The following is a 13,332-nucleotide window of genomic DNA, read 5'->3' as shown; positions in this document are numbered from 1 at the left end:
TGCAGATATATATAACTCGATATATAGCCATCTAGAAAATTAGCTGTGTATAGAAATTATTCCCGGGGTCCTTAGATGCCTCCTGTGATGGAGTCTATTATTTCACTGATTTCCAAGCACCCAATTCTGTATTAGTCTCCCCGCGCGCGCGCGCGCACACATATATATATATATATATATATATATATATATATATATATATATATATATATATATATATATCAGCTATAACTTCATGCATTTTATATGGCGTGACATGTTAATTGTTCTTCTTTGAGTATACAATACGAAAGCCTGCTTATCCAAAAAAATAAAATAATAATAACGAAGACACACCACTTTCACATTGTAGGTTAAAGAATAATGGCCTATTCTGGCTATCATATAATGCGTTCATACATGGCAAAGTGCAAGCCTCAGGTTCATACATACAGTCAACAAGTATTGGTACTGTATGAAATTTTCTTTTTATGTGCTTACCTAACTCTCTAGTGGTTGAATTCAACTATAGTGTTGGCGACCCATTAACTCCTAGATTAAAAGGGCGAACGTTAGTTGATGCATTCTTCAATATAGAGGGAACATTCTTGGGGTTGCAGCATGCATATCCTACAGTTTAATCAGGTTATATAATTATTGCGTTCAAACAACAAATGGATCCTCAAAATGTGTTCACTTGTAAATGGCCTAAACTGATATTGTATTGAATGGGAATCAGAAAAGGCTTATGAGTGTGGTGTAGACTCTAGAAGGACTATGCACTACTTGTACCAATTAGCAAAGGCAAGACATTGATGTTGTTATCTCATAAATAGGGGGGTTTACACATTTCATATTTCTGCATCAAAGGTCTTGTCAACAATGTAGCTAGGTAGAGTTTGCAGGTATTTACTTTCTTCAATAACATGATGCCTTTTATGGTACAAAGCTTTCTTTTGTCTGGGCTGAAAACATGATTTTTCCTCCTTCCTCTTTCTTAATTGTTAATTAATTTCCTCTGAGAAGCAACCAGATCTTGACATGGTTTACTGTTGACTGCTTCTGTGTACCGATTTCAGTTTGACACCTTACTATTAAAGAAGACACTGCTACTGCTACATACTACGTTAACGACAATTATTAATTAAGAGGTTGTTTGGTCGGAAAAAAAATATTATTTAAGAAGAACTTTTTTAAAAAATATCATGATCCCACACCTCTTTCTTTCTATTTTAATTTAATTTTTTTAATTTTCTTTCATTTTTTTCTCTTTCACACAACCAAACAATCCCTAAGTGGCCCGGGGCTTTTTGCTGGGTACTCAAACAACAAAAACTTATTATGCATGAAATTCTTGATTACATGCAACAAAGATCATCATCGTAGGCATGATGCATACTTATTTGCGATGGCGTGGAAGTTTGTTTAGGGTTGACATCAATTACCACAGGCAAACATGTTGACATAATGAAAATTTTCTCTTGGTTTCAATACTCAATCCTTGAATTTCTCTTTTTTAATTTTTTTAAAATTCCCTACTCATTTTTTATATTAAAAAACAATAAGTCGTACTTATTTTTCGTCACCGAAGCGTACTTATTTTTACTTAATATTTGCATTTCATTCCATTTTTTTTATAAAACAATTGGCCTCCGATTCTACCTGTAGAGAATCACATGGCGTGGACAAAAGGTTGTCACCGCTTTTTAAAAATTCTATGATCCTTTTTCTGTACGATAATCTTTTAGATTTATTTATTTACTTGTAATTATTGTAATTAGAGATTTTAACTTCCGCTATGACTTCGAGGTATTCTATAAGTTTTAATTATTTGAATTCATTGTGAGATTAATCCTTAATTCAAGACTTAATTATACTTTAAAGTTTATCATCTCTTTCTAACAATATATTATGTCATGCATAAGTTTATTTATAAGTTATCCCACTCACATATAATCTTTAAATTTATTTATTAAATTTTATATCTAACAAAATTTGTATAAGTTATCATGCTATTTAAGTATAGTGTTTGTGTAGTAAAAAAAAAGTAGTATTATTTGTTGTGTGTTTGTATGTGACCTAAATTTAACTAGCGCGCATATATAACCGGATAGTACTACCTACAATTTTGTATTGGCATCTTACCTTTTTTTATATCATTACTGGTATCTGACCTAAATTTGTATGTGACTCCATTTTAAATAATTTACTTGCAAATTCTTCTTTATTAATGTATAAACTATAAATCTTATGGAGCCAAAGATATGTACAGCTGTACTTATAACATTTTCCCTTTAAGATTCAAATGAGAGATATTTCTATACTTTTTAGTATAACATATCACTAGGCTTTGCCACCCTTTATAGCAAAAAAAAGTATAACATATCACACTTAATTAACTTGAGGCAAATATTTTGAGTAGAACATTAATATCACACTTGATCGGCAGAAAGAAAGAAAAAGACAAACGGCAGGCTATAAACCTGACTAGAAACTAATCTTCGTGAATTTAATTCCTTATTAGGACGAAAATTAAAGAAAGGATTAGATTCTTTTTCATCTTGGCTGATAAAAATAAAATCAAATAGGGTGGTGGGGGTTTAATAGGAGATAATTAAAGAAAAAGAGCCTATCTTTGCAGTGATTGCATGCATGCCGAATGGTCTGAAGCAGAAGGTTCATAAATCATAACCGCGTGTTAACTTGTGTCTGGCGGTTCTTACGTTACACCTCTAACCAGGCTAATAATCCAAATTTTTTGAGCTTACGAAAGACTATTATGATCTGTAATTAATTTCTGTAAACGCCAGATTGAAGTTTTCGATTTCCAGATGTGTGGGTAATTGGGGGAATTGGTTTATGTTTCCCTCCAAAAGCTAAAGCTAATAATAAAAGGGAAAAGGGCAAGCAAACCGCAAAAGCTCATCCATTCTTTGTCGATTGGGTATAAATATTTTCTTTTTTTTTATCAAGATTAATTGTTAGTTTTTTTAGCTATGGAGATTCAATTTATGACATTTTTTACGTTTTTTTAAGAAATCAACCAATCTTATATCTCTATTTTGGGTATAAATATTTTTCCCCTCCCTTCTTTTCATCTTATCTATTTCCAGTTTTTCATAGCATGATCATTGTTGGTCTCTTAATTTTGTTTTCGGAAACACGTTAGTCTCTTTTATTCTCATCTTGTTTCTTTTCGTTCTTGCAATTCTTTCTAGCTTAGATTCTACGACGTTAAACAGTACTAGCGTAGATCAGAATGAGGGAAACAGTATAGACATGTTCTGTGTGAACAAAATATTTTATAAATGAGTTAAAAATATATATTTTATAAATAGCATTTTTAATTATATAATTATATTTAAATGATTAAGTTTAAATGTTAGTTAATAGTCAATTTTTTTATTCATAGTTAATAGTCATTTAAACACCTTAAAAAGAATATATATATATATATATATATTAATGCTAACTCTTTAAATAAAATCCATTGATTAATATCTATTATTTTCTCTTTTTACAATAATCAAATATCTCATTAAAGTCTCTATATATTTCTCCCTCTCCCACGCACATTTTATATTTATATCTATATCTATCTATGGATAGATACATAAGTAGATATGAACTATAAATTTTAAATAAAACATTTCTTAAACTTATGTTTTTTAGTGAGAGAAGTAAAATTTTCATAATCTCTTCGTCTTGAGAGAATTGGTCTTGTGGTTTCCAACTAAATTGTATACGTGCTAGATTTCATAATCAAATCAATATAAAACGTTTTGTTTTGTTTCTTTCTCTTTTTTTCATTTTGATTTCTTCCTTGGGTCTTTCTCCTTCAACGGATCGTGGGATTCCTTTTTTCAGCTTCAAACTTAAATCATTCTTTTATTTATCTTTATCCACCAATGTGCAGCTATCTAACATAATTGAATGTTCAATTATACATTTTTGTGCTCCTATGAACAACCATTTAATTGAATGTTCAATTACACAGTGAATATACATTTTGGTTTCTTCATGTGCAACAAAAATTAATAAGGGTATAAATGACAATTTACCACAGAACATACATACATGAGCTAATTAATCAGTCAATTAAAAATTTATTATACTAGACACCATTTCAAATTTTTTAATGTTTCTTTTTTTTTTTTCTCACAAGCATTCTCTTTTAAAGAATTTTATTCGAAACATAATTAGTCACTAAATGTGATCACTTCTTTTAATGAAAACATAAACTTTGACTTGTTATATTGTGAGAGATTAACATATTAACAAATATATATTTAATGTGATATACAAAAGAAATTTAACTAGAAAACAACAATTGTGCGTAATTAAACAATAACTAGAGATTAACATATTAACAAATATATATTTAATGTTATTATTAAATCATAGTAATATAATTAAAAAATTATAATTTTATAATAACTAGTACTTGGGTAATTTCTAATGGATCGATAATGTTTTACACTTTCAAATGATAATATATTAAAGTTAATCTTTAATAAATTTACATGAAATTAAAGAGTAATTTACTCTGGATATACGTATGTACCTAAGTACACACTCATGTTATATGATTTTTTTTTTCTTGTTTTGTTCTCGATAAAGGCAATGGTACACACAAAACAAAGGTCGATCCCATTTGCAAAACAAAGGTCATTAGTACTATAATTTGACAAAGGGAGAATAAAATGACTAGATTTTCCAACATTTCCTCCTAATTCCTGCCACTTCACACTGCAATGAAGCATACGAACTTCATAAAAAAGCACCCAAGAAATGGGAAGGGGGCAAAGCGAGGAATATAAAATGTCAACATCTAAATTTATGTTTTGTCGGAAGGAACTCACATCTAAGCCACAAACTATATCTTTCATCTTGGTTTTGTCACTTGTATGAATTGTAACCATAGTATTATAGTAAGTCTATACGGGGCTATTTTGAGACTTCCCCGTAAACTTTTATCAAACAAACTGATACTTTAAGGAGCTATCGCGATGCTTCCCCATAAATTTTACGACACCAACATGATAGACGAACAACATTTTTCTTGCTCACATTAATACTAATTACAACAGGTTCATTAAATAAATGCACGATGGCCTTCTGTGTCTGATTTTTGTATCACTCGGCTTTCGAAATGGCATCCGATCAAGCCCTCCCTGAGTCAACAAATTTCAGTTTCCAAGCCAAAAGTCTGTTTCTACGCTGAGAATGAAAGTCACTTTCCATTCTCAGGTTCCATTTAAGGACTTCACCTGCTGAAATATTTAAGACAGATGGAAAATAAGGTGTATCAAAGAAAAGCTGTAGCATAAATTTATAACATTATAATTAAATTCATGAGATTCTGAAAAGCTACCAGATTTATGGACTAATGAAGGGTTTCAATGTTTTGAATGTTCTTTCATTTTAGTTCCCTTCAAATTCTTCTGCTGCTTTGATCCATATGGAATGGGGAAGCGAGGCCTTTTTTTGGGAAAATTCTTCTCGAATTTCAGATCTTCTCCTCTGATCATATAGATATTCCCTGTTTCTGGTATGGTGAGATCTGCTGGATTCCTGTTCACCATACATGTGTTTCCAGAGATGATTTTATATGGCACAGGGGTTTCATGATTGCCATTAACTTCCAATTTGCGCTGCAGTGATGTTTCGGTTTCATTACGAGGCCAGCAAATTTGCTTACTAACTTTATTCTGCAGGGTAGAGTTGGAGCTCTTCATCTTCTCTTTCCTTCCAGACTTCATTGGATTTTGACCGTTGAAAGCAGTAGCCCTTATTAATTTCTTATCATGCGGGGTTGATGAAGATGCACCAAAGGTTGGAGAGCCAGCAAAACAGCCATGCTTATCTGGTAAGAAGCTTCTGCTGTAATAATCAGATGATGGTCTTTTCAGGGTACCAGGGGTCTTAGATGTACCAATCTCCAACTTAGTATTGCAATCACCCAGATAAGAGGGCCTCTTAAGCATCTGAGAACTGACACCCACATCAAAAGCTGTACGGGACTGCATGCCTGCATCCATAAGGCTGAGTAAATGCATGGCTGGTATTGTTTCATTAGAATACAAATCAAGAGATCCCCTCAAATTTTGATGAGGCTCCATTCCACTATGTTTGCAAGGAAATGAATATTCTCCATTCATCCTGTTGAAGGTTTCAGAACTTGAATTCCTACTAAGCTTTTCTAGTCCAGCAGCATTCAGATTCATGTAGTTTAGATCAATATCCCTCTTCATGTTTTGCTTATGAAATGAACCAGATTGGAGTGAAGTTATGTCCACACTACTACTAGGATGCTGAGAAGAAACAACCTTTTTGGGAAAATCATATCCTTGGGAATTTGAAGTCAAGGATGCCCAGATGCGAGAAGCTTCATCATCCTGATGTAGGATATTCTTGTGTAAGCTACATCCTCCAGGGGCTTGAAAAGTAGCATTAGGGGATCCACGCTCTTCAAAAGTCCCATTCAACCTGAAACTTCGAGCACTACCAAGCTGGCTAGAACCAATAGGTGAAAACTGGAATCCACTTGATGGCTTCTTTTGGGACTGGGAAACTTCAAGTCCAAAGGTGGATTGAGGTGGACAGATATTATTCATGCCCAAATTGTTTCCATCAAATGGAGAAAAATAATTAACTGGCTTTCTTTTGCTAGGCTTCACATTCTCTCCTCTTGTGACCATGTTTTTCTTATGTCTTCCCTGAGGTTTCTCCTTTTGGCTGTCTTTTAACAAGCTCATCTCCCCTTTTCTGTGTACAGTAGAACCACCTGTCATCTGTGCTTTCCTTCCAAGAGTAGGTTTTTCTAATGTGGAACTTCTATTTTCTACATCAGGAAGACATCTCTCATACTGATTCTTCGCCAAGAGTTCCACAATTTCCATGGGTATATCATCAAGTGTTCCCTGCTCAGACACCTCGACTGTTTGTTCACTGTATCTTTTCATAAAACCTAGTTGGTCCACAGCTTCAATAGTTTTTTGTACGGTTCTTGCACCATTAATTTCCTGCAAAAAGGGAAAAAAATTGATATTCTCAGAAATTCAAAATAGTCAACAGAAGAACCATATCAATTAAAATACTAAGATCTGATTAATCCTTACAAAATTAAGGGGAAAACATAATACCATTTACTGATAGAAATGAATCTCATCTTTATCCTTAGTGGTATACCTATTCATCTAATTATAAAAAAAAAAAAGAAACAATTATAAGGGGCTTTTTCTAGCTACTTACTTCACAATGAACTCCTTTTCCAGTTGGGTTCTTCGAAGGAATGTTTTGCCCTCCAAAAACATTAGTGTCACTGTCCTTCCAATTAAGCAGTGGTACTTTTGAAGTTCCATCTTCAAAAGGCATTGAGTAAGGTAGGTGATTTCCAATTTGATGGATAGATTTTTTGTTGTAAACTTGTGCATCCACCAAATAATTGTTTAGAGAAAGATGAAGTCCCTCTTCCAGTCCTCTTCCTTTTAGCACCCCTTGGGCTGAAGGAATTGGAATTGTTACAGGCATATTAGACCTGGCTTTTTCCCCTGAATATGCACAGGAATCTTGTACAAGCATGTTATTTTTGTGCCAGGATAAAGAATCCAGCTCCCTGTCAGTTTGCAGCATTTTCCCCTTTTCTTTGGACAAATTGAATTCATTTTCTATTCTTAGGGGGCGGATAGGAAAATTATCCATCCCTTTCCCTGTGAATGCACAGGGAGCTAATCTAGAAGAATTAGTTTTAGATGCATATACCTTGTCTGTAGTATCCACAGTGTCTTCATTTTCTCTTTGATGTCCTTGTGGTTGCTCAGGAATCAAGCAATTATCTACAACTTGAATCTTTTTGTATTTCTTCTTGCCAATGATATGGCTTCTTTCGGTTTCAGTTTTACTCCAGTGTCCCTTTGCAACATCTTGTAAACCTAATCCTGTGGGTACATCTTTAAAATTGGATCTAGTATCCAAAACAGTATCAGCTGTTTTTTCATTTCCCTCTGAGTTCAGAACTTCATTACACATGCTTGCAGGTCTCAGTACCTCATCCAGAGGAAACTTCCTTTTTCTACTTGGACCTGTGCTTGTCAAAGTCAAACAACTTTGAATATCCACCTTTCCTGGCACCATTGAGTGTGCCTGGGAAGCTGCAGAGGCATTGGAAGTACCAAGGGATACAGATTCTTGTATAGAAATTTGCTCAGTCTTCAATTCACCATTGTCACTTAATAAGTCAGCCATCAAGCGCACCTTCCGAGGCCTCCTACGAGACAAACCAGTGGACTTTTCTGAATGATGATCCTGAAAATCATTTTCAACTGTATTGTCCACACTTCCTGCAGGTGCAGCATTATTACAAGCAACTGGTTCAAGAGAAGGTCCAGTTGGGTGATCGTCTGTATTGTCCACCTCCATTACTGTTGTTCCTTTCCCCAAAACTGTGCAAGCTTTTATTAAATCTTTCTGGCATTGGTTATCTGCTGGTGTTCCACCATTACACATCTCAGCAGAATTCTTCTCCATGCATTTCAAATTGCTAGCAAGCTCAGGAAAAGAAACTTCATTACCTTCACCTGTGACAAGGAAAAAAAAACTAGTGTAAATTGCAGTCTCTGTAATCAAGAACATAATACAATAATATACAGAAAGCTGTCACTTATGAAATACAAAAGAATAGAAGTAGTGCGGCTTGACTTGACTGTATTACATCCTGTCAGTTGAACCTACCTTTCTTAGTAGTGTGCACTTCTGGTGCGAGGTCTGTATAGTTTTTAGGTGATGGAATACTAGTTACTTGGTGATTGAGATTATCCTCCAAGCCAAACTCAAGGTCTGGGGAACACACAGAAAATCAAACCACATACTGAAAAACAATAAAGATATATATACAACAGATATTTAAGTTACCAATTATTCTGCTAGGTACGACTCCACCTTTCTTGCCTTTCTCATTATTTGTTAAGTAATCATTGACACAGCTCAGGGTAGTATTAAGATCAATTTCTCTCATCTCAAGAGTGTCAAGCATTGGATCTTGCTGAATAACAGACTTAAGAGCTGCATTATTGCAATTGCTACCAGATATGCATCCAGTACTGCAACAATCAAAGTTTGTTTGGTCATCTCTCTGGATGTCCTTGGCAGCAATTTCTTGTGCAGAGTTCTGACAATGCCGACATCTATATTTTGGTACATCTAATGGCAGAAATGATGGTTGTTTGTCAGACTCATGTACTGTAAATGGCCAACAATTTTTCCAGTCCTTTTTGCGCATTTCAGACACATATCCACTGCACTAAGAATAAATTAATAGTGTTAAGAATCCTGAAAGGAAACCAAGAGATATAGCTTTTTGATTCTAAATTAAAAAGATAATACAATCTTCAGTTTCTTTTCTTTGGTAGAAGAAAGAGTGTGATATAATACAAAACTTGGATGCAGTTCCTTGCACGTTTTTTATGCTGCTCTCCAATCAGAATTGGAATTTACCTCGATAATTCACATAGTAAAGGTTTGCATTAATGATTAACATAGGTTACTGAGATAAAACTTTAATGTTGATTAGAGAACATACAAAAAACACCTACGGAATTACATCTGAGTTTTGGACTTTGATATATCCCAAAATTGACTGCAAAACTGAACACTTATTGACTTATTTCTGTAATATCAGGAACTTTCTATAGTTAGGCATCACCACCCATTTGATTCTTCATGAGACCTTATTGCCATGTATTAATTGATTCGCTTTCAACATTAAACTGCTAGTAGCTGTAATCAACTTTAAACTGCTACCAGTTGCAATCATCTATATAGCAGTACTATTGTACTATAGAGAACACAAATACATTAGGAATTTAGGATCTCATCTAATAAGAACAAGATGTAGTCAACTGTAGACATCAATTACAAGATACTATACAATAAGTGGAAGGCAGACATAAACTGTATAACACTCAAATATGCTTCCCTCTACTCCATTTCTTGACAAAATTAGTAGGATAGCAAGCATATGTAGCATCAAGGCCTACGTACCGTATCGAGAAATGTTCACATTTGCCTGCATCTCTCTTGCCAATAGAATCGGCAAGATCGATAGAGATTGAATCAATGTGAATATAAGACCCCATGAACTCAGTGACAGTATTAAAACCACCTTGCAAATGATTCTCCACAGCTATGCATGCACATCCTCACAGTACAAGCAACCAGCAAGAAGCACAAGATTAAATAGTGTTTCCTATCAACACAAATTAAACTCAAATTAAAACTTGAAACATATCTTAATCAAGCTTCCTATAAAATTAGGGTTTATGCAAATCAACAACAAATAAAAAGGAAATCAAGGGAAAAGTCCAAGATAAAGTAATATAGAGGAACAAGAACTGCATACACAGTGATCAATCACATAAAATAACAACCTCCAACAATACGAAAGTTCCTAAACCCTAGTTTTCTATCAATAAAACCAACCACAAAGATGCTCGAAGTCAACAATTGAACATTTGAAACGCAACAATACAAAAAAAGCCATCCCACGCGTACAATTATAACATCAATACAGGTAACAAGACCAAGCATCTCGCTAGGGCTTTTCAAAATCAAAAACGAAACTACTAACCTTGCAGCTAAAATACTATCTCAGTATACTAATTAACGTGAAGATAGAAAAAACGCACATCATAAACGCATGCAAGGAGCTGAAACCAGACAACGAAGCACAACAATCCGCGAAGCCTAAATTCTAGGGTTCACCGACCTACACAAATTCACCTCTTATCAAGTGATAAACGAAAATTAACGCAGCTCGATTTAACAAGCAACGAAAACGAGAGAGAGAAAAAATGGAAGGGAAAAAAAAGCGTGAAATGGCAGCAATAAAGCGAAACGCAGGAGAGAAAAAAAAAAGAAAAGGAAAACGCAAAGCAAAAGCTGAAGTGGACACACCATAAACAGTACAGTGACCTTAATATCAAAAAAAACAAATCAAAACACGCTCAAGAGCATCCAAGAACCGGTCCCCGATCAACACGGAATCAATCACCGAGTTGAAAACCGAGGGCGAAAAGAGGAATAATAATAATCTGGAGACGAAGAAGGCCCACGCGAACTCACCTGCGGACCACCACACACGATCCCCTCCCACCTCCTCGCCGATTCGAAGCGGCTCCGCGAAGAATCCACATCCAAGGGTAGCGCATTCGAGGGAGAAGCCACGTGGCGCAGCTCCGAGCTCCGATTCCCTACCTCGCGAGCATAATTTGACTGCGAAGGATGCAGAAACCCTAGAGAGAGAGAGAGAGGGCTTTCGATTCCTTCGGATGAGAGAGAGAGACTGTGCGCGAGTAAGTAAGAGAGAGAGTGAGAGAATTTTTATCTTCTTGTCCTTGGAAGAAGGTGTGTTTGTTTTTGTGTATTAAAAATTAAAAAAAAAAAAAAAAAAACCCGTAGGGAGTCATGTCTATGTAGGATCCATATGCATAGAAATTGTAGATGTTAGGAGAGAGAACATGAGAGCCAATGAAGAACCACCACGTGGCAAGAATGTGCGGCTCTTATGGCTAACCATTTATAATGGCCTTTGTGGACGGCGAGGAAACCCTAGACGGAAGGGTGAAAAAAAAAAAGTGGGTACAGTACTCGCGCGTATGCTTTACGCTCTTCCTTTTTCAGCGTTTTCATTTATTAATTTGTACCTGTCGTGTCATCCAAGGTTAAAAAGTGCTGCTCATGCCCTTTGCACATTAAACGCTTCTCATTGGTGCGTGTTGTGCACGCTCCCTTTGGGAGAGTGGATTTAGGTGCGGACTGAGACGCTCTTTGAAACCCTAAGTTTTTGTTTTTTTTATTTGTTTTTTATTTAATAAATGACGGAGGGTTTTAAGTTTTTAACCCTAAACATTTTGCTGCAGACACCATCTCCACCCTGTTCCAAATTAAACCAGTAGTGGTGTTGGTAGATGTAACGTTAGACTTTTGGTTTTTTTATTAGTAAAAGAATGACATTATACACTTACGTATTCAGATATGAAGATATTTGAATTTTTGGCATTTACTAAATAGAATTTATAATGGGTACACGATATTGTCCATAAATCATAAATACATAGTGACACGTTTCAAATTCATTTATAAAAATTAAATAACTATGACATGAGATTTTTTTAATAAAATTAAATAAGATGATCTGTGCATATATAGATAATAAATAAGTGAATAATTACAAAAGGAGAAATTAATTTTATACCAATTGAGTTAAAAAAAAAAAATTAGTCTTCCACAAATTAATGAATTACAGTCTTAAATAATATTTACAGTTAATGGAACATATATATACACCTAGAAACCCAAAAACAAGGATTTATTTTTTTAATGATGAGCAATTATAGGATGTGTTTAAATGAAAAAAGAAAATAACCACAATTAATATGAATTTTGATTGTACCAATTATTTATGGTAAAGTTGTAAGAAACATCCTTAAAAAAATTAGCTTGAACGTGAATATTTTGCCTTTATGGAACAAGAATAATTAATTAGCTAGTTAAGATGCGGGTAAGCTAGTTTTAATATCACTGACTGAAATTTTAGAAAAACTAAACAATTATTATTCCGACTAAATCACACACTAAAGAAATCCCCGTACTTTTGGTTAATTTTAGTTTAGTTTTGATTCTTGAAATGACATGTAGGAGAGTTAAAAATTATAGAAACTATCAATCTCAAAATCAAAAGTAACGTTTCCGAATTTCGGGCAATTCCATCTATATACGTCTCACTTTATTTCCGAGGTTTCATTAATATGGACTGAATGGAGAGAACAATATTTCCTACAGAAACGCCTAGAACGAAGCCTAGATTACCATTATTAAGTAAGCTCCTATTTTATGCAATAGGAAAAAGGTATTTTCCACTTATATACTTGGACTTTACTTCACCCGAAAGTTTTCTTTCTGTGAGCACTGTTTTGCTACGAGATAAAGGAATAAATCCACGTTAAATTATAGCGAAATTAAAACTTATTATCTCCGTAACATTGGCACCAGATAGGTATCATATCATTAATTTTCATGTATAGATAGCTAGCTATATGTGTACAAATAACTATGACCCCGCAGATAACCTTAATTAATTTTATCTGCTTCAAAAATGGCCACTCAAAAACTAACACACCCAGCAGTACTAAAAAGAGCTTTCTTTTTTCTTTTTCTTTTTCTGAAAAGAGAGAAATTACATCTGATTGATCTCAATAATCAAAAGTTGTTCCAGTTGAGTACTGGGTACTCAGTGATTTTATTAGGAGTAAATTTATGAGGAAGAATCTCTTCAATATAATGTTAAAAAAACTG

The 13,332-nt window shown here is 34.2% G+C and overlaps 1 protein-coding gene across 2 annotated transcripts; it reads right to left on the bottom strand.

Annotated features, from left to right (window-relative positions):
• Nucleotides 1–4,748: 4,748 nt before the first annotated feature.
• LOC100811989 (protein EMBRYONIC FLOWER 1) lies at nt 4,749–11,385 on the bottom strand. 2 transcript variants are annotated; one of them, XM_006578157.4, is made up of 7 exons: nt 11,101–11,385; nt 10,021–10,225; nt 8,893–9,275; nt 8,713–8,817; nt 7,234–8,558; nt 5,354–7,004; nt 4,749–5,252 (listed from the first exon to the last, which is right to left on the bottom strand). In XM_006578157.4, exons 2-6 carry the CDS (start codon nt 10,113–10,115, stop codon nt 5,379–5,381), a joined length of 3,534 nt encoding a protein of 1,177 aa, XP_006578220.1. In that variant the 5' UTR covers nt 10,116–10,225; nt 11,101–11,385; the 3' UTR covers nt 4,749–5,252; nt 5,354–5,378. The 2 variants fall into 2 exon arrangements, with proteins under 2 accessions (XP_006578220.1, XP_014630025.1); XM_014774539.3 differs by having other exon boundaries at nt 4,749–5,249.
• Between the last annotated feature and the right edge of the window lie 1,947 nt (nt 11,386–13,332).

The sequence above is a fragment of the Glycine max genome, chromosome 4 (genome assembly GCF_000004515.6).
Source record: "Glycine max cultivar Williams 82 chromosome 4, Glycine_max_v4.0, whole genome shotgun sequence".
NCBI lineage: Eukaryota > Viridiplantae > Streptophyta > Magnoliopsida > Fabales > Fabaceae > Glycine > Glycine max.
The sequence above is the reverse complement of the archived record's forward strand: the minus strand, read 5'-3'. Positions and strand labels throughout refer to the sequence as shown.

Bases quoted from the DNA above. Each gene is read 5' to 3' on its own strand.
- LOC100811989 (XM_006578157.4), bottom strand. From the start codon at position 10,115: ATGGGGTCTTATATTCACATTGATTCAATCTCTATCGATCTTGCCGAT. The intron at 8,818-8,892 runs GTAACTTAAATA...TGTGTTCCCCAG, and splicing joins CGTACCTAGCAGAATAATTG to ACCTTGAGTTTGGCTTGGAG. The intron at 7,005-7,233 runs GTAAGTAGCTAG...CCCTTTTTGCAG, and splicing joins GAAAAGGAGTTCATTGTGAA to GAAATTAATGGTGCAAGAAC.